The sequence below is a fragment of the Lissotriton helveticus genome, chromosome 3_1 (assembly GCF_964261635.1).
Source record: "Lissotriton helveticus chromosome 3_1, aLisHel1.1, whole genome shotgun sequence".
NCBI lineage: Eukaryota > Metazoa > Chordata > Amphibia > Caudata > Salamandridae > Lissotriton > Lissotriton helveticus.
Window position 1 is genome coordinate 1,928,037,045 of NC_136061.1, and position 25,094 is coordinate 1,928,062,138.

Genomic DNA, 25,094 nt, shown 5'->3' on the forward strand with positions numbered 1-25,094 from the left:
GAGTGAATGGCCATTTTTTTAACACAGTCCAACTAAATATTCATGTTCTTTGGCTTAACAGAGCAGTGAAAATGAATGGGGCTCAATAATATATCTTAGTTAGACCCAATGGGCTAATAAATACACAACTACACATTTATTACTACAGTGCAAAGGCCAAATGCAAGTCTATTATCAGAGAGGTGTGAACTTGACATTAACATTTTTTTTTACTGTCTCACAAAGTGCATAATACAATTACTTTATCCCTGGAAAACAACTCCCTTAGTAGTAATTTCAATGTACGTTTACCCTACTGCATCAATGTGACCAATTCTATCCTGGTTTTGGTTGTTTAAGACAACAAATACACACGAAAAAATTAAATGTCTGGCTAACAGGTTAGGATTAAGAGATTATTGGCTGTCCCCCACTACAATTCTAAGCTGCGCCCGAGAAATTGTCAAAACCCCACTATTGGGAATTTGTTTATTCCTCAAAAATGTTTGCGGTTGTTTCAGGAAGTCTAACAGATATGCTGATGCTGATTCATGATATCATGCTAGTGCGTAACTTAGTAAATACCTTTTCTCTTAAGCGCCCCTGGCATAAACTAAATTAGGAACAATTTCAAAACCATCTTGCTTCCACCTCTCCTGCTCTTCCGGCTGACCCTAACAAGGCCAATTCGGTCTTCTCCAATTGGATTACTCAGCCTTTGGACGGCCTTATTCCAGCCAAGCTATCCATGAATCGGCACACTAAATCTAATCCTTGGTATAACGTTAAATTGGCCGCCTTACGTAAGACCTGTAAGAAGCTGGAGAGAACTTGGGGCCGAGACTTTGATCCTACCTCCAAAGATCTCTACCGCGCTGCTGCTAAGCGATACCACAGAGCCATCCATGTTGAGCGCGCAGCATTTTACGCTGAGCAAATTAGCAGGAGCACTAATCCGGCTGAGAGCATTTTTTCTATAGTCTCAGAGCTTAGAACACAGAAGGACGCCGTAGGCTCGTTGATTACCTCTGACTGGCAATATAACAAGCTTGCAAACTTCTTTGTCAGGAAGGTTGAGGACATTTACAAAAGCTTCCCTACGGTCCTCATAGGCCCCCCAGAGACATCTTGCAATTCCACCGAATGTATCCTTGACGTCTTTCTCCCTATTACTCAAGAAGCTCTACTGACACTTTGTTCCAAGGTTAAGTCAGGCTCCCCTGCTGATCCCTTGAAGCCTGACCAATTTCAATTTTATTTACCTCCATCATACGCCCTTTGGAACAGGTGATCAATGGATCCCTGAGTGCAGCGGTCGTGCCCAGGGTTTGGAAGCAGGCCAGGGTAATACCACTGCTCAAGAAATCGTCCTTAGACCCCCCAAAAACCTGAAAGTTTTCAGCCTATTTCTCTGTTACCTTGGACTGCGAAGATTACAGAGACTTACATCAATTCCCTACTCACAGAGTATCTCACTGCAAACCACAGGCTCGACCCCTCTCAAAATGTTTTTCGGCCCGGCCACAGCACTGAGTCAGCGCTTTTGGTCGTGACCGAACATTTGTGGAAAGCCTTAGACGCGGGGAAGACGTCGGCACTGATCCTTCTGGATCTTAGTGCCACGTTTGATACGGTGTCTCACGCCATCTTGCTGAATCGTCAGTCACTGTCAGAGGCTGGAGTTACTGGCCCAGCATTTAAGTGGCTGTCCTCTTTCCTCGTAGACAGGACGTTTCAGGTGATTGCCCCCCTTTCGGTTCTGGTACTTTTCCTAAAGGCCAAGGGGTCCTACAAGGCTCGTCCCTGAGCCCTCTGCTCGCCAAAAGGTGTGTGATGGTTGTGGCTGTTCCACTCCAAGGCTGACCTGGTCTGTATGTTTCGCGTGAAATCTGATGCCATTTGTTGTCTCGAGGTGCATGTTGCAGCACCTCTATGTAATTGTCACCATATTTGTGCCTGTGAACCTCTGGCTGCTGTAGCTAGGAGCAGAGGGCTGACCATGGTCTCTTATGCCGACGATACTCAGTTGGTGGTGGCTCTCTCGAGTAACCCCGAGAAGGATGCCAGGAAATTTCAGGGCGACTTCACGGCAGTTGCCGAATGGATGACCACTAACTGTCTCCAACTGAATGCCAACAAGTCGGAGGTGTTGTTGGTGGGAGAGAAACGTGATTGCTGGAACAAGCTGTGGTGGCCCAAGAGTCTAGGTTCGGCCCCTGTCCCTAAGCCTGTAGTGAAGAACCTGGGGGTCTGGATGGACACTTCACTTAATTTTCAGACTCAGACTAAAAAGGTGGCGGGAACTTGTGTTGGTCTGCTGAGTGGGCTTAAACCTATCCTGGCCTTTTTTGATGCCACGACTAGGCAGATCATTATTCAGGCCCTGATCTTGTCTAGGCTCGATTATGCTTTCTCTTTGTATTTGGGAGCTAACAAGTCTGAAATACAGGGCTACAGAGAGTCCAGAATGTGGCCGCATGATCCCTCCTAGGCTTGCATAGAACCTGTGCAGTGACTAGTGCCATCCATCGCCTTCACTGGTTGCCTGTGGCCAGGCGAATCGAGTTCAAGGCACTGTGTATAGCCTATAAAATTCTGAAATTGGCATCCCCGAAAATTCTGACTGATCTTCTTCTACCTTACATTCCCACACGATTGCTTCGATCCATGGGACAATGTCAGGTAGTGATCCCCCGTGTGAGAAGGGTCCGTGCCGGTTGCCGCTCTGTTCATTACAGAGCTGCCATTCTTTGGAATTCGTTGCCGGCCCACATTCGAGGGCTCACTAATTATCTTCATTTTAGGAAAGCCATTAAAACATTTCTTTTCCCTTCTCTGTAGGCCTCTTGTGTGTGCTATCTTCTTGTTGCTCAGCGCCGGGACTCCTCTTAGCTGGGGCAGCTGTCGCGCTTTATTAAAACTTAACATAACATACCTATCCGTCCTTCAAATGCATCCCAGAATTTGAGGAAATCCTGGGCCACATCAATGTTCCGTTTTAAAGAGATCTTTTAATCAAATTTAGGTTAAGGGTTTTGCAAACACTTTCACTGTTCATGGTCCAAAAATGCTATCTCTTCCACCCTATGTCTCATGGGCTGTAACATTGTGGAAAACAACGAACATGTAATCGTCTTCTGCAGTTCTTATGCAAGGCAGGTTGCTAGTTGGCCTGTTCCTCTCTGTCGGCAGTTTGGGCTTGGAGACAGACCCCTGCACTAAGAGTCTGTAAGTCAGATAACAGGAGTAGTATTGCGTACTCAATCTCTAAGTATTTTTGCTCAATCTGGCTCATTAGAGCGCGGTGTATAGGCGAGAATTCAAAGCTAATGGATGTGTTTTTAAGCCCTATGCACTTTATTTTTAAACTATGTTTGTAAATATAGGTGAATTACTACTAACCTGTAAGCCCTATGATATCTTTCTGAATGGCACAGCGGACCCATTTTTGAGCCCATCTTTGGATTCTTACTGAAGTTTTTGTTTTCTGGTACTAGAGACAGTGTAGAGGTATAATAAACTGCATCCTTAATGTATTTTTAATGAATTTGTATTACGATTTCAAATTGCTTATTGCAAGCACTGTAAGGAACTATGTTTTTACTTCAGTAGGTCTTAAATGATTTTACTATGTTTTTGTGCTTTTTTTAATAGTTCTTTAAACTGAAATAAAGTCAACTGATTGATTGTTATGAAAAAGAATACCATGGCATAAATCATATACGCAGATGCAAAAAGTGTATTTCTAAACCTTGTTGAGGGAGGGGACTGGCATCATGATGCACTTGCGACTTTACTTAAGAGTCATGGTCTCTCCCCACACTCAGCCATGGTAATAAATAGCATATCACACTCAGCACATCTACACATATAGTATTATAAATGATAATGTATATTTTAAATATTGAAAACGTGTGAATTTCATGTGAAAATATTTTTTTTATAATTAGTGTTCTTATAATGCAAAAAGTTGTGACCAATGAACTGATGATGGTGCACCTGAAATTAATTTCTTATTTAGGAGGGCAGATAATGAGATGAATCGTAATGCCACATTTTTGTGTGAGATGCCATCATTTCTAATATGGAAGTCGTTTCTGAAGGTCTGTTCAACCTGCTCCTTCTCATTCCCACTCCCAATCAGTGTTACACTGCTAAGCCATCTCTCCCCTCGTTTCTGCAAGACACCAAGTGAAAGACGTAAATGTGGTAGTGATATTAGAAAGGTTGTATTGCGAATCAAGCTTCCATCGCTTGTACCCAAAGTATCATTTTCAAGGACTTCCGCTGGAAGTGTTGGTGTGAACGTGCCGATTCTATGAACCACTGTTAGAGGAATGTGTCATTTTGTGTTAATGATCACCGGTCGGTGGTTGCTGAGGAACAGATGGAAGATTTCTCTTACCGTAAGAAGTGAATTAGTGTTAATGACTTTTTAAAATACGTGAATGTTTCTGATTTGCCAATGTGACCCTAACCATGATCATACTATGCTGAATTACCAGAATCTATTTTTAGAAAGTGTGATTTCTGTATAAATGTTCTTGGACTTTAGCTGTTCAAGGTTAGCCTGTGCAGACTTTGGTTAGGCTTGGAGTTCTGTTGTATTTTACTGCTGTCATTTAGACAGCTGTTAGTGGCGACTAGATTTTCCTAGGTCTATTTTGATTTAGATTCTCTACTGGATGTATCTATACTCTTTAGAAGTTTGTCACTTAGAATAATTATTTGATTTCTGTTAACTAGGGATTAATGTGTTCTATGATTTTGCATTTATTTTGTAATTCTGTATTTAAAGCCTTTTTGGTATTTCATGCATATTTATTTTCTCTGTACTGCATTTAACTTTCGTCTATTAAAAATCCACCTTTTACTTTATTTTTAGCCTAGAACTCTATTGTGTATGCTCCCAATATTTATTTCCGTTTAACTCTTCTGAATTGTGTTATTCTGATGAGGAGTGTAGTCTTTAACCGCTGGATCAATGGACACGCTGGAGCCTATTTATTTAGGTAAAATAAAACATCTTTTTATAATGCTTTTCCTCTTTACCAGTGCAAGATTTAATTCTGTTTGCTTTGCACAGTTCCATTTCGCAAGCACTTTTGATCCTTGGAACAAGCAAACAAGCTGAGCTTAAGCAGCAAACCGGTGTTGTGGTAATTTATTCAGTGAAGCCTCCCCCTGCAGGCTGTTTACATATGCTAGTATCTTTCCAAATCGAGATTCCCCAAACCTATCCCTAAACTGAACAAGAACCTTCATATCTATGAGACTTGAAAAGACCTCACATCTGAGAACCTGGCTGAGATACTTGTCCGAGGACCTGATGAATTATGTCACTTATGAGAGGCCCGGCCGAGAAGTCTTAGAATAAGAGGCCAGTGACTGAAAGCCCTACAAATAAGAACCCTGATCAACATCTCCAATATCTGAGGTGCTCTGACCAATGAATTCTTGTCTGAAGCAGAGACAAATTCAGACATGGGCAAAGCTGGCAATTGTCCAGGCTCCCCATCTTTCAACGGGTCCTCTGATGAAGTGTTAGGTACAGTAAGAAGACTCTGTTTCTCTCCTTTTTCGCTGTCTGAGTCTATCTCCCACTCTCAGAGTACCTCTACCTCCCTCCCCTATTTCTACAGCACAACTTTCTACATCACAAATCTCTCACTCGATCATCTTTCATGCTATCTTGTTTAGCCCTCTGTATCTTCTCTACATCTACTCCATCTACCTTACTCTTACCATCCTGTCTAGCTATCGAGTCTCTAGTTCACATTTCTCTAGTTCACCTCTTTATCTACCTCTTTAGCTAGTTGTAGCTCATCTTGTTCAACTTTACCAATTACTAAATCCCCAACCATATCTCTACCCAGATACGGCCGGCACGCGTAACAGGCGTGAGGCAGGGCGGGTGGGGGGTGAAGTGGACAGATGACGGGATAGGGAAAGTAAAACAAAAAAAACACTTACCTTGCACTTGCTGCATTACCCACTCGGCGATGCGGCAAGCGCAAGGTAAGTGTTTTATTTATTTTTTATTTTACTTTCCCTATCCCGTCATCTGTCCACTTCACCCCCCCCAACCACCCCGCCCCACCCGTTACCTGTAACGGCAGCGCCTATCTCTACCTCACTTCTCCATTTAAGTTTCTCCTACAATCTATGTGATCTCTCTTAATCATTCTCAAATTCTCTCTCTGTCTGACATATCTTTCTGTCTCATATCTCAATCCTTACTTCACCTCACCTCTTCAACCTTATTCCTGTCTCTACTTCTCTCTCCAGGCCTATGAACCTACTTCTATCTCTCTAGTGATACTCTCTCTCAAGTCTGAATACTTCACATCTTTCAAACAGTTCTCTCTACTCCACCTCTGTCAGTTCCGCACCTGTCTATCACTTTTGCACCTACCTCTACCTCTCTACTCCTTCTCTATCTCACCCTATTCTGCCACTCTCTGCTATGATCCTATCGCACCTCCCAGTCTAGTTCATAACCTTCTCTTTGTACATCATCTTGCTTTCCCTGCATACCTCAGCTCCCCATCCACACTCTCTTTACCTCTCTGTCTTCTGCACCCATCAATTTCTCCTATGTGTAGCCAGAGGGCACTATATTCAAAGAAGTGCACACACAAAGAAAAGAGGAGTGGCGGGACAAGGAAGTGAAAGAGAAGTAAGGAGAAATTATCAAATTTTACCCAATGGAAAGAAGAAAACAAAAAGATCAGTGCTTTGACTTTCCTTGTTGCAGCCTGAATGACAGTTGTGGATGGGGATTTATTTGTGATTACGTATATATCCACCATTTAAAGCTACAGTGTCAAGTACGATCTGCAAATTATTTTTTTAATATCCTGAGCTAGTGCAATAAACTTTCACGAAAATCATACTTTTCTTTCTTTTCTTCAGTGGGAGAAACCGGCTGGTTGGACATTGAATTCCTTGTTAAATGTTGTTGCATGATACAAAAAAATCTAGATACAAACTCCAAAAGAAATGGTCATGGCCAATGCTTGTTCAAGCTTTCTTTTGGTACTATATGGCTCATGGACGCTGGCCTCAATTTGACCCGTTTTTGTAAGCCCCCTTTCTAGAACTTCAACATAAATTCAATATTGCTTGGTATTATGAGGGCTTGGATTGGCTGAAAATGGGTAAAAAGTTAAACTTTCTCCGGGATAGGGAAGACTAAAAGTCTTGTTCAGGTCCCCAAAAATCCTTCAGAAGGCCCTAGTTTGAGGAGGGCTGTCTGCTGGAGGACCACTTGAAGCTACACACACACACCTCTCTACCAGCATTGAGTTGCACTGGCTCCTCTGCAAGTAATTCTGAGGGTAAACATCGTTTACCACAAAAACTTTTCCTCGCAGGGAATTACAACACGTTCGTTACAACGAGTGCGTTGTAACCAAGCATACCATTACTCCGCAAGTCGGAACAATGACTTGCGAAGGGGGCAGAATGTGTTGGATTTAAAATCCAACACCTTCCCTACTGTTGCACATACTGGTGTTGGAATAGTAAATTATACTATACCAACATCTGCATTGTAATTCCCTGCAGAGAAAAAGCACATGTAACAAGAGGTATATTCAATTCCGAGTTGTAAAATGCATGCAGTAAAATGCGGGGAGCGCATGATACAGTGTGTGCCTGTGTAAAAAGCATTCATTTAAGCTGGAGATGATCGTGCCGAGTGGTGAGCAGCAAGAGGCAATGGAACATATGTAAACAACTTGCAGACAGCTGATGCCAGCCTGCACCAAGGCAATGCGGAATGAACTGCCAAGCATCTGTCACTGTGGGCTACAGAAAGGCCAACAACAGAACTGAACCTGAGCGTGTGTATAGACTTGTTCCAAGATTCCTAGCAGTCTTGCTAAAATAATGGTTGCATAGCAGGAAAATTCCAACAAATACTCTTGCCTTGGTAAAGAAAAAGATGGCACTTAAGAGAGAAAGTGCGCTACCATTAAGATTTGGAATTTACCTATTTCTTAAAATGAATAATTATAGTTACTATAGCGATCTTTCAAGACTAACAACAGCATTTTGCACAGGAGACAGTCCCAGCTGGTACACTTTACAAACTCTTTCTATAGCTAGAACGTGGCCTTCAGCCACCGCGGCTGCCGAGCACGAGCAGTGCTTAAAACGGTGCTCAGATGCTGTGGGGTGCATTGCAGAGGCCTTTGTGCCTCCGCCTAACTAGGCCTGGGCAGTCAATTCTGCTCCGTTCGTGGAGTTTGCGGAGTTTTCTGCACTTCGCGCCTCGAGTAGTGCAGTTGAGTTTTTTCCCTGCTCGCGCTCGCAAACGGTATGTTCGCAAGCGCAAGTTTCAGCTCGGGTACAATTTCTACCCGAGCGGCAGGAAGACCAGCGCGAACAGTAGTTTGCACTACACTCTGCCACTTGAGGAACTTCGCGGAGATTCTTGTAACTTCGCGGAGTTCCACGTAGAAAAACTCCGTGAAATACACCCAGGCCTCAGTGTCTGTGATGTTTTTTGGGGGTGTTTGCATAAGGTTTGGCACAGCACGGTATGGCACAGACCAGACCTGGGAAGATTATTTGTGTTAAGCGGCAAACCCTGACTGTCCCCCCTTAAAGATCCAGCTTGGAGTGCCATGCAGCGTGCTCTACTATACAGCTGTACTTGAAACAACCCGGCCTGATCTGCGTTTTCTCATGGACAGTGCGCCTTCCCTGGTTCACTAAATGTGCAACCCTTACCTAACGTGTGAGGTTTTGTGTGGGTGAGCACTGCTTTATGACTGTATCGGTAGCGCTGAGAAGCCCACAGAAGTCAGTGAAGAGCATTGGTGGATGGACACAAGAGGCCGCAGGATGAATGCAACAAGCGCATACACATACTCCCACACAGCGCGTTAAGTGTCTCACAGGGAGCAAGCAGTGAATAGCGGATGCATACAGTAACTCTTGTGAACTCCTGCACAGCGCGTTCAGTGGCTCACAGGGAGCAAGCAGTGACTAGCGGATGCATACAGTAACTCTTGTGAACTCCTGCACAGCGCGTTCAGTGGCTCACAGGGAGCAAGCAGTGACTAGCGGATGCATACAGTAACTCTTGTGAACTCCTGCACAGCGCGTTCAGTGGCTCACAGGGAGCAAGCAGTGACTAGCGGATGCATACAGTGACTCGTGGACACAACGTCGGGCAGAACCACTGTTCCATGCAGCGTGTGCAGTAACTCTCACAGATGTCTAACGTCGCTCTCACCCTCACATGCAAAGCAAACAGTGACTGCAGCAGTATATGTGGTGACCTAAGCGGCGTGTGCATATATGGTATCTTCACTGACTCCTAGGTGTCTGCAGTGGCTCTTCCAGGATGGCAGTGTATATGATTTGCAGGCATTGCGTGCACGGACTCTAGCAGTGCAGGCAGATCTCTCAGCCACGGGAGCAGCGGCTCACAGTTGTGTGTGGAGCCATTCAAGCAGTGTCCAGTGACTTAGAAAGTGGGTGCAGTGATTCCTGTAGTGTATACTGTGACTTTAATAGAGTGCAGTGACTCTGGCAGTGCATGCAGTGACTCCAGCAGAGTGCACACATTCTAGCAGTGTGTGCAATGACTCATGCGCTTCGTGCATTGACGCCAGCAGTGTGTGCAGTAAAAACAGTGCATGCAGTGATTCAGACAGGACCATGCTATATTTCTGTCTCCAGTGATTACGTACTTGTAGAAGGCTTGATTTTCAACCCCACATTTCCAGAGGTGTTTGCAGGCTTCTGGGGTGGGGGCAAAGTACGTCAGCACCATCTTTCTTTCCTGCAAAAATACCAAACAGAAATTGCCTGTTAATGTCTACAAGATCTCCCTGCTGCATCCAACTCTCGAGTACACCAAGACTTCCTCTCTGATGCTCAATCTCTCGCTAGAGGATATTACAAGTGCCTGTAGCATAATCTAGCCTTCTCCTGGATACCATTAATGTCTCATGATGCCCGGGGTCCTCTGGAAACTATGCCTCTAGGATATCCTAGCCCTCTCCAGGTTACTATGTATGTCTGTAAGATGCCAAACTGTCTCTAGGATATCAATATTGTCTCATATATACACAGCTGTCCTCTGGGTATCCCAGGCATCTCCAGGATACCACAAACACCTATAAGATACCTTCGCTGTTTCCTGAGATACTCTCAATGCCTCTAGGATATCCTAGCCCTCTCCAGGTTACTATGTATGTCTGTAAAATATATGTTCATATCCCGCATTCATTTTCCCCGCAGGGAATCACAACGCGGTCGTCACAACGACCGCGTTGTGATCCTGCATACCATTACTCCGCAAGTCGGAACAACGACTTGCGGAGGGAGGTGCTGGAAGTTGGAATAGTATAATTTACTATTCCAACTCCAGTCAGTGCGGACACTAGGGAAGGTGTTTGATTTTAAATCCAACACCTCCCCCCGCCCTCCGCAAGTCGTTGTTCCAACTTGCGGAGTAATGGTATGCGGAATCACAACGCGGTCGTTGTGACGACCGCGTTGTGATTCCCTGCTGGGAAAATGATTCGTGGTAAACGCTGTTTACCATGTCTGTAAGATGCCAAACTGTCTCTAGGATATCAATAATGTATCCTATATACACAGCTGTCCTCTGGGTATCCCAGGCATCTCCAGGATACCACAACCATATGTAAGAAACGTTATCTGTCTCCTGAGATACCCCCAATGCCTCTAGGATATCCTAGCCCTTTCCAGGTTACTATGTATGTCTGTAAGATGCCAAACTGTCTCTAGGATATCAATATTGTCTCATATATACCCAGCTGTCCTCTGGGTATCCCAGGCATATCCAGGATACCACAACCATCTGTAAGATACCTTCGCTGTCTCCTGAGATACCCTCAATACCTCTAGGATATCCTAGCCTCTTCGGGATACTATGTATGTCTGTAAGATACCCAACTGTCTCTAGGATATCAATATTGTCTTGAATATACACAACTGTCCTCTGGGTATTCCAAGCATCTCCAGGATACCACAACCATCTGTAAGATACCTTAGCTGCTTCCTGGATAGCACCAGTGTCTCTATGCCAAGATGCCACAGCTGTCTGTAAGATATCCAGTCCGTTTCTTGGATACCATTAAAGTCTCCTAAAAGCAGCTGCTCTCTGGGTACCCTGACTGTCTCCAGTATCCACCTGCCTTGAGTATGCACAAATTGTTTCTGGAAATATTGCAGTTGTACCTTGGATACCTCAGTTGTCGCAACATCCTCATTATTTTCAACACAACTAAGACCTTTCTAGTAAAACAGGATACCTGAAAAGTTGTTCACTAGGAACCACAGGCATATACCCGTCATCGCAGGGGTCACAGCTCCACCCCATCAGGGTCTTGGAGTGAAGGAAGCGACCATCTCACTTACCTCCTTCTCACTCGCATGCAATTGGAACGTCTTCCCTTCAAATTTCATTTTTGTTGCATCACTCCTGCAAGGGTAAGCACAAAGGAGGGTTTGGACTGTGCCAGATGTGTGTGCCAGGAAAGCAGGGAGATGGAAGAATGTGGGAAATTAAGGCAGAAAAGAAGGAAGATGACCGGCAATGGATGGGTGTAGCAAGATGACAACATGGAACACAAGACACCATGGAACACAGCGACAAGATGGTTATGAGTGTGGCAAAAGTCTTTTAATGACTAGTCTCTAACCAGATGTGCAGTAATGATGAATGAGCTCAAACCATATGTGCAAAATGATGGGGGGCAAATCAGATGTGCAAGGACAGCGAAATTAGTTATGATGAAAGTCGTTTTTTAAGGATGTGCAATGACAAATGTCAGCCATTAGCCGTAAAATAAGCTTTTTAAATAAAAAGATAAGTGGTCGAATGACACATGCCAGACTACAGAGCTAAAATAAAGCGTAGTGACAGATGAAGATAGTGGTTAGAGCACCTGGGTAAAAGTAAGATGTTGGTGAAAAGCACACGCTGTTACAGCCATAAAATCGCTTTCAGAAATGGTGGAGCAACATGTTACTACGATGCTAGACCTACATAGCGGCTGAAGTAGTTTTGCCTGATGGGATGGCTGGTAAATGATCTTTAAGAAAATGTGGACTGCTGATGGGGGACCCTTTTGCCAGATGTTAACAGCACAAGAAGAAATGTTGTGACACATGCGAGTAGCTGGTGAAGACACATTTTGCCCGAACGTATGGATGGTTAAGGAACACTATGGGAAACGTGACTAGCGGAAGATGGAACGTTAGGCCAGCTATAAGTGGCTGATGAAACAATACAGACCAGATGTTGATAGTTAGCAAAATAATGGTATGCTAGACGTATGCCAGCTGTGAACATGTTGATAGTTGGTGAAAGAATATGTTGCCAGATGTGGATAGCAAGTGAGATAATGCTATCCCAGATGTGACGTGCGGGTGAGACATTTGTCTTATAGGTTTAGAAAAGGTTTGTCACTTATCATCAAAAGATGTTTCAACTCAGAAGAAAAATGGGTGGCAGAACAAGCTATTGGAGCTCGGGCTAAAAAGAGGGCTAGGCAAGTGTCCAGTGGGTCACATGCTTCCGGAAGTTGCGATTCGCATTTCCCTGGGATGATCATCTCTTCCAGGGATGGACAATGACAAAAAAAACTAGTATATTCAACTAGTTTCCTAACCTGGGGTCTTATGGAACACACCATGGTACTTACCTATAAAAGGTTTGATTGGCTGCTTGATATTGATTGACATACTGTACAGAAGTTCATTATCTACTGGCTGGTCCAGACAGCTATTTGTGCACTTTTGAAATCCCTTTGACGCAACCAGAAACCACAACATCCTCCATTTTTGCACCATTCTCTGATGTGCTTATGAAACAATCACATGAAGCCAGCCCAAAATTCCTAATCACTTTCTTGTCGTTTAGAAACTAGGAGCATCACGTACTGATCTGCCATAGAAAATAAGCTGCAAAGCTAGTTTTAAAGGCAAGTTGTGATTTATTACGCTGCATGTAACAGTTTTTGATTTACATGCTGGCCATAAAGTAGCAATAGTACCCCTTTAGGTGCATATCAAATGGATGCACTGTGACATATTGACTAGATATCGGAGACCAGACACTCTTGCATTCTGAATGCATGAGCTGAACGCCAAGCAGCTCAATGCTTCAAAAACAAGTTACTTACCTTTGGTAACACATTTTCTGGTGGATACTGTTATCTAACCAAAGGTTCCTCGCGTGTAGATACTTCACCTTTAGAATATCTCCTGGGGTCAGACTGGATCTGGAGAATTTTTCAGTAGTGCTACTACATGCCGGAGATGGTGTTGTGCAGCTCCACGACGGCTCCCTTCCGAACTCAGAAGTGTCAGAGCGGACCCATATATACGCCCCATCCCTGTGCACCAATGTCATTTTCTTCTATTTTCCCTCTTGACACTGTCTGATGCAAAGTGTAGAAAATTGTTGGTGGCAATTTGCTGGTTGTGATCTTGGTTCCAGTTTAGATGTTAAAGATGCCTTTCCACAGAACAGGAAGGTGCTAGTGCAGCCAGCGAGGAATCAGCTATTAGATAGATTATAAACCAGAATATCATTACAGAAGGCAAGTAACTTGTTCATCTAAATGATACTTGTAACCACAGATTTCTCACTTTTTGAATATGTACCAACGCAGTACCTCTTAAAGGTGGAGGCTCTGTGGAGTGGAATCGAATCAGAAAGTTCGATGGAACCCAGTGGGCAAAGTACCCTTCCTGCCAGACCTATGTGGCCTGGCTTCTTGTCGACTACCGGGCAGATAAGAATATGGTTTCAACCACGTACGCATAAAGGCACCCATGATAGCCTTATTAAATGGGAGCAACAGCTTTGTCACTGGCCCAAGTTGGAGGATCTATATTAGAACCTTTCTTTCAGTCTCAGTAGAGCACAACTACAAGTCTAGCACCTTAGCTAACTTCTGAGCCACCACCGCAAATGAGGGACTCTCCTAAGTTAGTGGCCCACGTGGCAAGTCAATGTCTGTTTTAGGGGTGGCATCAAGTCCACAGGTATTTTGTAAGTCAAAGCATAGGGTATCATCAGTATAGTAAGAGGAAAGCAACCCATCCTCTCCTCATCAGTATTCTGGAGTGCTTCCTTTTCTGGTATAGGGTCAGAATAAGAGCCAAAAAGAGAATGGAGCCTCTGCTGATAGTTGCATGAGAAGTCAGGTTAGAAACAAGTAGCATGACAACTGGTTGCACTTTAGTTATTTCATAGTGAGACATCTGTCGAGCTTGGCCCAATGCTAGTTTGGGGTCGACATAGGCGTCGGCACATGGGTCACTGATGGGTGTCAGTGCAGCCAGCAACAGCATTTGAAACCAGGTATTGCATGGAAGCTTGTATTGCCATAATTACGAGCTCAGTATCAGGTCACAAGGCGTCTGATGGTGTTGTGGGAAGACCCGCTAGCGTTAACCTGACTGGAAACCCCTGTGGCTCCTGGGTGCCAGAGGGCGCACCAGAGGAAGTCGGAAGCACCCTAAAAATGTCCAGATACTGAGTCAGCACGGGGGACTTAGGCATACCAAGATCTGCTCAGGTACCAGTCCGGAACAGGTGACCTTGATGGAGTATGGCTCAGATCTTGACACCCTTATGCCTTATTTTTTTAACCAGAGTAGCAGGATGGAGTCCTGCTTTTTTTTGTGCTTGCGTTTAGTCTTGGGCTTCAACTTAACTGAAAATTGACTGTAACTTGTAACAGACCTCTGTAATATCTGCAACAATTTCTTATGGTCGGCGATGTACAACTTTGCCTCTTGGTCCCAGATAACCTTTGGATACCTGAGGGTACATTGGTCATTCGCCTTGGAGTCGTGATCACAGTCCAGTAACCAACATCTGATAGAGATTTCTAGCCACAGATTCATTACCTTAGAATTATCCCCAGGCAGCAGATTAGATCCAGAAATGTCTTCTTGATCATTAACCAAGAGTGCCTGTCAGGTCGCGTCTTTTGCCGTACGGCGCCTCCTACACACCTACACAGAACACCGCATCCTCACTTCCGCCTTGAAGTCAAGGAGCGGTCTAGCCATTTAGTGGGTCCGCCTCTTTCTATGATGCGCTTCCGGGGGAATCCACATAACCCTCGCAGTTCCGCCCGGATCGGCGCTTCGTATTCTGGTAATTTCCTGTTTGAAGCCTATCTACCACGAGAATCATCGGAACAGGTATCGGAGGAGTTCGGCTGCCAAGCGAACGTCCTCTCCGCATTTCTTTGAACTATGCGAGTTTGCGTTTGCTGACCGCGCAGGAGCGCTTTTCATTTGCCTTTGTACTTAGTTACGTGACATCGCGCTGGGGCGCTAGTTCTCCATTGTTTCCGTAACTGCGCAGGAGCGCTTTGCCATTGCCTGGGTGTTTTATTTGTTGAGACCGCGCTGGAGCGCTTTTCTTTGGTTTCTTACTCAGCGTAGGAGCGCTTTCATTTGCCTGAGTACAGGGTTTATACTTATCACGCTGGAGCGCTGTTTCCTTTTGCCTAACTTTCTTTTAGTTTGCCAGCTGTCTTGGAGGGGTTACTTATAGCGCAGGAGCGCTTGCCTTGCCAGATATACTTTGGGGTTTTCCTCATTGCGCAGGAGTGCTTTATTTTTGTTTACATAACAGTCTGGAACTAAGAATCCTAAAGACTAAGAATCCTACTAAGAATACTAAGAATCCTAAAGACTGTTGCTGGAACCTGGATGCCTTCACTACCAGGTAGTTGTTTCTCTCTATGTGTGTAGAGGCGTACGTTGGAGTGGGAGGTGTGGGTCTCCTTCTAACTGGGTGTCCCTTTGTCCAATTCCAGCTGGTGTCACCGGTTCTACTCTTCCCCTGAGACGTTCCACATCTGCACCCAAGACAGCAACCCATCATCATTATCGGCTCCCTTCCCCTGGTTCCATCTCTTCGCGGTTGGGCACCTGATTTCTCCACGGGGTTAGGTGGGTGCAGGGGCGGTAGCTCTTGTCTCTGCGAGAATATTCCACAAGCAAAGGCAAGCCTTGTGGGGTACCTGACAGAGCCAGTAGGTGGCAGTGATTAGCTCGGCATTGCATCTTCGGCGTTGTCCTCGCAGGAAGTGAAGTGCATTGTGCCTATATAGGCTCCACTTCAGCGCGCTGACATCGGTTCTTTTCTTTCCGTAACAGTCAGAACAGAACTGGAGAGAGCTATCCCATCACTCATTTTTTGACTATGCTTTTTCGATGGTTTGTCAACGTTTTTTGAGAGTTCTTCTCTTGGTGTGGCAGGGATGTCCACTAAAAAGACAGGCTGTAAGCCCTGAGGTGCTTGTTATCGACAGATGTCGGAAACGGACTCGCACCTTGTTTGCCTCTGGTGCATGGAGCGCGACCATGACGTGAAGACATGCCCTGATTGCTGCGCCATGCACCCCAAGGTTTATAGGGAGTGATCCGTCAATCTCCTTGGTGCCTAATGAGTGACGCTTCGTCTCAATACCGGTCGAGAGGACGGTCCCAGGATTGGTTGCATAATCCACGATCCTGGTCGCATTCCAAATTGTCAGGCTACTTGGATGAATCCCACAAAAAGAAGAAAAGTATGAAGTCAAAGCGGTCCATCAGCCGACAAGACAAGAGAGCGTTGACATTAAAGGCCTGGCTCCATAGTTGAGTTAGCGCCTGGATCGGCTCTGCACTCCCACATGTTTCTGTGTGCCGGCGTGAACCCTGCTCAACTTCAGGAGAGTTATGAGGCAATGAGCCGCAGATTTGAGCGGCCCCTACCTGCCAGCATGCCTTCTGACCCCACAGGTTTGGGAGGGGCCCCTTCTGGCTCAACATCAGCAGTTCTGGTGGCAGTCAGGCCTCTTGGATCCACAGATATATCTGGACTAGCGCCTGTCGCACCACCTCAACCTTCCCCAGTCCTAATGTCTACACTACCATAGGCATGGCACCCACTGGCGGCGCGCCCCTATTTTGATCCCCGACTCCGACACGAAGCTGGAGGTGCGTCGTCCAATGCCAACTCCGGCACTGACTGGAGTAATACCTTCCATTCTGGAGGCTGAGCCCCTTTTCTGTGGGCTAGGACTCTGGGAGGAGCAGAAGGGGTCACTAGACCCTGAAGTATATAAGCCTTTTGACCCAAACATGAACCGATGTGTGGACTTGGCAGAAGCCAGTGGAGTCGACTGGACACTCCTCCAGATACTGGCATGGCTTCTCCCCCTACTGTGGCTATGGAGGAGGGAGCGTCCTTTGCAATGGTGGCGAGAAGGGCGACCAAAGTCCTGAACCTTAGCCTGCCCTCTGTGGCAGTCAAGAGTAACATCTTGACAGAGGTGCTTCAGCCGTGAGTGACCCCCTCAGAAACGCTTCTCCCATTTAATGGAGCCCCCAGAGATGTCCTGCTTTGGACCTGCTCAAAAACCACTACAGGTGCTCCTCTGAAGAGGATGATTGCCTGTCACTACAGCCCCACACCAGGGGACCCCATCTTCCTCACCCAGCGCCCTACTCCTAGAGCTTGGCGGTCCAAGCCTTACCCTCCCATATAAATCCTTGCACATTCCATACAGCCTCATCAGATAGAGAATCAAAGAGGCTAGACACCTTGGGGAAGAAGATGTTTTCTTCCACCAGCCTGGCTCTGCAGTCTGTGAACAATGCATGCCTTTTGGGCCGTTACTTCCTTGCTCTATGGCATTCGGTTGTGCAAGTTGGCCACAGTTCCACAGTAGTCCGAAGCTGTACTCTCTTACTGATGGGAGAGACATAGTAAGTTCATGAGCAAATGTGGACTGGATACCATTGACTCACTGGGCAGGGAAGTTTCGACATTGGCCTTACAGAACCACTTCTGGCTGAGGACAACTGTCTTTTCATGGAATGTCTAAGCATCGCTTCTGGAAATGCCCTTTGATGGTTCCCATCTCTTCAGAGACAAATCAAATTCAGTGCTGGAGAACATTAAGTACAGCAGGGCTACGGCCAGATCCTTCCGCCTTTCCATTGGCCCCTCGCCACCCCCAGTCCACCATTCACTCTTTTTGTGGCTACGGAAGAGGCTTCCAGCCGCGTCTATACCCTTTCAGCCACCATAGAGCGCACGCTTCCCATCCTCTGTGTGGCTTAAGACACGGTACCCACAGGCCCCGTGGGTGGGATAATCAGACGTCAGGCCAGTCCATCGCCAATCCAGCAGCCTCCAAATCCTCATAGTCTGCCCTCTTACCATCAAGGGTACCAAGTTGGAAGCAGGATATGCCTTCACCTGCCCCACTGAAGGTCTATAGCATCAGACCGATGGGTTCTCCAAATTGTCTGGAGGGGATACACCCTCCCCTCCGTATCTATATATCGCTATCCATACCACTTGCTTGCGACAGGCTAATGGAGGACCATCTCAGGTTGTTTTGCCAGGAAGTGATGGTTTTCCTGGACAAGGGAGCTATCAAAAGGGGGCCGATGCCACAAGTAGGCTGTGGTTGCTATTCCCGGGACTTTATAGAACCCAAGAAGGACGGAGGCCTTCGTCCTATCCTAGACCTGCCCCCTCTCAATTTCTTCCTCAAGAACGAGAAGTTCAAAATGCTCAATCTCGCACAAGTCGTGTTTGCCCAGGAACAGGGAGACTGGATGGTAGCGTTGGACTTGCAGGTCGCATAATTCCACATTCTGTTCTGCCTGCCCACAGGCGTTACCTGTGCTTCACGGCTGGCCATTGATTCAGAAAAGGGGGTGGTGATGAACAGAGTGCCTGAATTAAGCAGACCACTCTTACCCAGTCCAAAGATCAGGGCTTGATCCATCACCGTTTTTTAGCTCACTGCACCATCCCAGCTCAGAACTTGGCTATATGCAAATTAGTCTGTTCCTGTCCCAGTGCATGATGGGAACAGGGCAAACCAAACTACCAAGCCAATTCTTATACTGGGAAGGAAACAAGCTTCCGGGGACCGGTTTCTGCCATTTCAGGCTTCGTCGGCCCGGCTTGCTTGAATCCTGATGGTGCAATGAGCAAGGGACTCACATCTGAGTATACCCTTCCACGCTTATGGTGGACAAAATGATTCAGAAAAGGGGGTGGTGATGAACAGAGTGCCTGAATTAAGCAGACCACTCTTACCCAGTCCAAAGCTCAGGGCTTGATCCATCACCGTTTTTTAGCTCACTGCACCATCCCAGCTCAGAACTTGGCTATATGCAAATTAGTCTGTTCCTGTCCCAGTCCATGATGGGAACAGGGCAAACCAAACTACCAAGCCAATTCTTATACTGGGAAGGAAACAAGCTTCCAGGGACCGGTTTCTGCCATTTCAGGCTTCGTCGGCCCGGCTTGCTTGAATCCTGATGGTGCAATGAGCAAGGGACTCACATCTGAGTATACCCTTCCACGCTTATGGAACAGGGAGACTGGATGGTAGCGTTGGACTTGCAGGTCGCATATTTCCACATTCTGTTCTGCCTGCCCACAGGCGTTACCTGTGCTTCACGGCTGGCCATTAGCACTTTCAGTTTGTTGTGCTCCTTTTTGGCCTTACCAGCACCCCTCGGGTGTGCACCAAAGTGATGGTGGTGGTTGACCCTCATCTGTAGAGCTAAGGGGTACTAGTCTTCCCTATCTCAATGGGGAAACAGCTGTTACACCGCAAGCTTTACAACGCATGCCATTACCTCACATGCCAGTGCAACGTGAAAGGTGTGTAGCAGGGGGTAGAAGGTATTGGATTTAACTCCAACATTTTTCCTACTGTTGCACACACTAGAGTTGGAATAGTAAATTAAACTATTCCAGCACACCCCCGACAGCAAGTCGAGGCAAAGATTTGCATTGCAACGGCAGGCGGGGTAATGGCATGCGTTGTAAAGTCATACAACCATCTCAATGATTGGCTGTTGGAGGTGGGCCACACCGAGGCTGTTGTCTCCCTCTTCCAGACTACGGTGGACCTCCTGCATTCGCTGGGCTTCCCGATGCTGAAGTCACACTTGACTACCTCTCAGACAATCTCTTTCCTCGTAGCCGTTCTGGACATGATGGAGTTTCAGGCATATCGTCTTGAACAGAGAGTCCAGGATATTTAGGCTATAATACCGTTGTTTCAGCCTCTATTCTGGATTTTGATGAGACTGACTCCTGCATCCTGCTTGTGGCTAGCATATGTAGGCCCTGCAGTGGGACCTGAAGTTTCAATGGGCACAGCGTCAGGCAAACCTCTCCGACATGGTCCAGATCTCGGAAGGAACTGCAAAAGATCTGCAGTGGTGGTTAACGAACAGTGATTGGGTTAACAGTAGTCCCCTCTCCCTTCCCCAACCAGACGTAACAGTGGTGACAGATGCTCATCCCTGGGATGGGGCATCCGCTGGGAGAGGTGGATATCAGAGGTTTCTGGTCTATGGCAGAATCTGGACTTCCCATCAATCTTCTGGAGCTCCGAGCGATCCTGCTGGCATTAAAAGCCTTTCTACCCTCCATCAAGATAAGGCAGATGCAGGTGTCCAGGGAAAACAGCAGCGCCATGTGGTACTGGAGCATACAGGGCAGGGTGGGGTTGTGAGCCATTTGTCAAAGGGTAATGCATCTCTGGACATGGCTGGAACGTCAGGGCATTTCCTTTGGCTGAATATACCAAGCAGAACACAAATGACAACTCCATCCAGAGGTGGGCAAGGTCTCTTTCTGCAATTGGGAGACTCCTGGTTAGATCTGTTTGCCACCACTGAGAACGTGCAATGTCAGCAGTTCTGTACTGCGCACTGGAGTTTCCAAGGCGGCTCTCACTCAGAGACGCTTTTTGTCTTGAGTGGAGCTCAGGCCTCCTATATGCCTTTCCGCCCATACCACTCCTGTCCAAAGTTCTCAAGATGATCAGGAATGACTTGGCCCAAATCATCCTTGTGGCTCTGGACTGGGCTCGGAGAGTTTGGTATCCCGAACTACTGAGTATGGCCATTGGTCCTCCAATCAGGCTGCCCTTTGGAGACGATCTTCTATCACAGTAGCAGGGGAGGGTACTTCACCCAAACCTGCCATCTTGCGTGAAGATTGAGAGGCAACAGCTGGCAACTTTCAACCTTTCACCCGAAGTCTTCAATGTTATTCCGGCAGCCATGGGTCCCTCCACCAAAACGGTATACGCCTGCTGTTGGGGCAAGTTTGTAGGATGGTGTGCAGAGAAACAGGGTGCTCCCCTTTCTGCAATCACTTTCTCGGGCTCTTCTCTTTATTCATTCCCTTGCCCAGCAGAGCTCTGTTCTGGGGACCTCAAAGGGCAACCTTTCTGCCATATCAGCCTTTTCACTGTAGCTTCACCAGTCATCTCTCCTCAAGTCTCCTTTTGTACATAGGTTGTTGAAAGGTTCAAAACATATGTTTCCTCCTTCTCCCTTCATCATGCTGCAGAGAGACTTTACTCTAGTACTGACGTTTCAGATGAGCACTCCCTTTCAGCTCTTGTACAACTGCCCTCTCAGGCTCTTTACCATCAAGAAAGCCTTCCTGGTGGCAATAACATGTGGCCCGAGGGTTAGTGAACTTCAGGCTTTGCCATCCAAGCCACCACACTTGAACACCTACCCAGATAAGTTCGTTCTATGAACTAAAGCTTTCTTTCTGCTGAAAGTCATTACTCCCTTTCATATAGGCCAGTCCACCTGCCTACTTTTTATGTTCCACCATATCCCTCTAAAGAGAAGGGGCAACTTCACCAGCTGGATCCAAAACGAACTTTGTCATTCTACCTAGACTGCACAAAAGAGTTACGGGTAGACGGCCAACTCTTCATGCAGTATGTTGGAGCGAAGAAGGGAAAGGCCGTGCAGAAGCAGACCATCTCCCGATGGATTGTGCTCCGCAATAAAATCTGCTACGGATTGGCTAAAATCAACTCCAAGGGCGTGTGCTCATTCCACCAGAGCCAAGGCTGCGACCACCGTGTTAGCACATGCTGTCCCAGTCCTGGACATCTGCAAGACAGCAATGTGAGCTTCTCTGCATACATTCACAAAACACCACTGCCTGAACAGTCTGGTCCATTGGGGTGGGCAATTTGCCCGTTCAGTCCTGCAGGACATTTTGGTATGAAATTGTTTTGCAGACCCACCTCCGGGGAGGTATTGCTTGAGTATCTATTCTAATGTAAGGAGTCTGCCCCTAGAAGTCTCTATCAGATGAACAAGTTACTAACCTTCGGTAACGGCTTTTCTGGTAGAGACTCTCTAGCCACAGATTCCCTAGAACACACCACACCAGTGGTCACTGTTCTTCGTGGCTCCACACTCCTGGCATAGAAAGTCGTGAAAAGAAACGGACGTCAGCACGCTGGAATGGCGACCATACAGGCACCGCACATGTCACTTTTGGCATGGATGACGTGAAGCAAATTGACAAAACCTACTGGCACGCAGAGGTACTGCTCATGAAAACAGTTTTGGATCCAGTCTGACGCCTGTGGATAATTCTAAGTTAAGAAATCTGCCGCTAGATAGAGTCTCTACCAGATAAGGAGTTAATTGAAAAAAGATGGAATCTATAGAATGTGTCAGATGGTGCAGAATTAAGGAAATGCTGTCAGCGCACAGCACAGGTGTGTTGCTAATATGCAGCTCTGTTCCATTATTTCTAGAGCAGAATGGATCCACACTACGCTACCTACTGGCGTGCATGAGCGCTGCTGAAAAATTCTCCAGCTCCACTGTGCACCTGGGGATATCCAAAGGTGATGCATTTACGGTTAGAAGTATCTATCAGAAATATGATTGCAGCAGTGTATTACTCATAAACACTTCTGTTCCTGCTTTTCTCTTCACAGAGTGTGCCGGTCAGTAGTTTTCCCACTAACAACATATGAAAACATTTACCCAAAATCTATGCTGCAATTTGCTGCAGTGATAGTGTCCCCTTTCAAACAAAAGATAGCCCAGCACACTTTACGAACAAATAGTAACAATTATACAATCAAAGCACAAAAAGTATTCCAAAGAAGAGTCGATGTTGTGTTCCCTTTCACCCTGTGGATAATGTGGATAATGACCACAAATTGTTGGTGGGATCTTAAAATTTTTGCTGTTCTTTCGATTTAACATCACAGTGCTCTTATGGTGTCTACAGTGCCTGGGCTCATTTTAATATGCACCTCTGCTCAAGAGAGGAACATTATTCATCTAATTGATAGTACAAATGACATTTCCATTGAACCTTAAATAAGAAATTTGGAGGTGCTGTGAAAAATAGTGAATGGCACATTTGTTGAGTTCATACATTGTCACCTTCCATTAGCAGAGCTGTAATTTTATGGATGTGTTCAAATATGTAAATCACCAGGACATTCTAATACGACAGTGAAAGGCTTTCTTCTGTAAACCGCATGGCTGGCTACATAAAGTCTTGCTGAGGTTCACCAATAATTTTCTAGCGTCCTCTCATTGATATCTGCAATATGTCACACTGCAGGGGGAAATCCTGCCCCACAGGATGTTACAGTTCTCTTCCATTTTAGAGTGCAGAGCATTCTGCATGAAGAATTTCTAGGTTCTCTGAGTATATTAAATCAGAGTCTAATCTGAAATTTCCAAATGATATGACCTGAATAGCCATGTACAGTGTGTATGTTTTTTTCCCTTTCTAGTTTCACCACTTCAGTAATTGCATTAAATGGTGTGCCACAACTACTGGAGCTTCCCAAACTTCCTGTGACGAGTCTGTTGGTCTAGTCACTCTTGTTCTTATTTTTTATCAACAGGCTTGTCCAACATACCAGCGCCCAGATGTACAAAGCGTCCCGTTTGTATTTCTTAAATAGCGACTCCGCAGGAATCACTATTTAAAAAATGCAAAAGAATTTGTACTAAATTTGCGATTCCCTTATAGTGATTCCTACAAAGAAGAAATCGCTATTACGGAATCGCAAATTGGAAATGCATCGCATTCCGGTCTATGGGCAAAATCGGAAATGGTTTGCACTTCCTGAATTGCGATATCCTAATAGGAAATCGCAATTTAAGAAATGCAAAGCCAAAGGTGCCTGTGGGCTTAAGGCTCCCCTGGAGACACCCTGAATTTCACAATGCACATGTAAGTGCACACATGCCGTAGGGGCATATGTGCGCTTCATGTCACGTAAAAAAATGCATTTTTAAATGCATTTTTTTATTATACATATGGTTACCATTGTAGTAGCATTGCCTAAATGCACGATTCTTATTTAGTAAATGCTACGTACATGTGCTTTAGAAATTGCAAATCCCTAATGCCTATTTGCAATTCCTAAATCGCAGTAGTAATTTGCTAATTCTGTATGTATGTAAATGTAGTTGAGCTTATATAGCGCACAGCTACCCGCAGTGGGTTTCCCGGCGCTTGCTTAGGGAACCCTTCCTGGTATTCCCCTGTGAGATAGCAGGGTATCCACAAGGTAAAAGTCAGGCATCCCGCCGCGAGGGGCCGTTGTGGAGATTAAGCAAGCTATTGCCCAGAGTCGCAGAGTGTGAACCCGTGAGTCGAGGAGGCACCGGTGCGAGAATTATCGAGTCCGTGGAATTTTTAGCCCAAGACCCCGCCGAGGCGGGGAATTGAACCCTGGTCCAGGACCGATCTCAGCTTCCGGGTCTGCTGCCTCTAACCCCTGAGCCACAATTCTACCGAGTGGAAATCAGAAATTGCCACCGTTTTTGCCCCTTTGTGCATCCGAAAAGTCAATTTAGCATTTCTTGACAGGCTGAAATAGCGATTCGGCCCATTGTTAAGAAAAGCTAAATGGCTTCGTATATCTTGGCCCAGGTTCCTCTTGCGAGGGGGAACTATGTTTTTTTCCATATTTCTCTTGGCAACCACGCAACTTGATGCTTTGTTCTTGTTTAAATGGTGTTGTTCAAATAACAATAACATTGTGAAACCTTTAAAGTGTAGCAGGTGCAATGTGTTGCTCAGTTACTCCTTTAACAAAAGGCCTCTCTCAAGCAAGTGTTCTGCATATAAACAGAGATGCTATCTCTGATGTGCTGCCACTACTGGAAGGCCATTGCTCTTGACACATGCAATGGCTGACTCTGAATGACCAGGCCTACTTCCAGCTGGTGTGAGGATTATATTCTTAGTTGGCTCTATGTAGTAG

The 25,094-nt window shown here is 45.9% G+C and overlaps 1 protein-coding gene across 5 annotated transcripts in view; it reads right to left on the bottom strand.

Moving 5' to 3' along the window:
- FRMD5 (FERM domain containing 5) overlaps positions 1 to 25,094 on the bottom strand; it is a 575,457-nt gene that overhangs the window by 128,342 nt on the left and 422,021 nt on the right. For all 5 annotated transcript variants that reach the window (XM_078682953.1, XM_078682954.1, XM_078682956.1 and 2 more), the window contains 2 exons: positions 11,386 to 11,449; positions 9,687 to 9,778 (listed from right to left, as the gene is read on the bottom strand). In XM_078682953.1, coding sequence (XP_078539079.1) covers positions 9,687 to 9,778; positions 11,386 to 11,449 — 156 coding nt within the window. The remainder of the gene's footprint in view (positions 1 to 9,686; positions 9,779 to 11,385; positions 11,450 to 25,094) is intronic.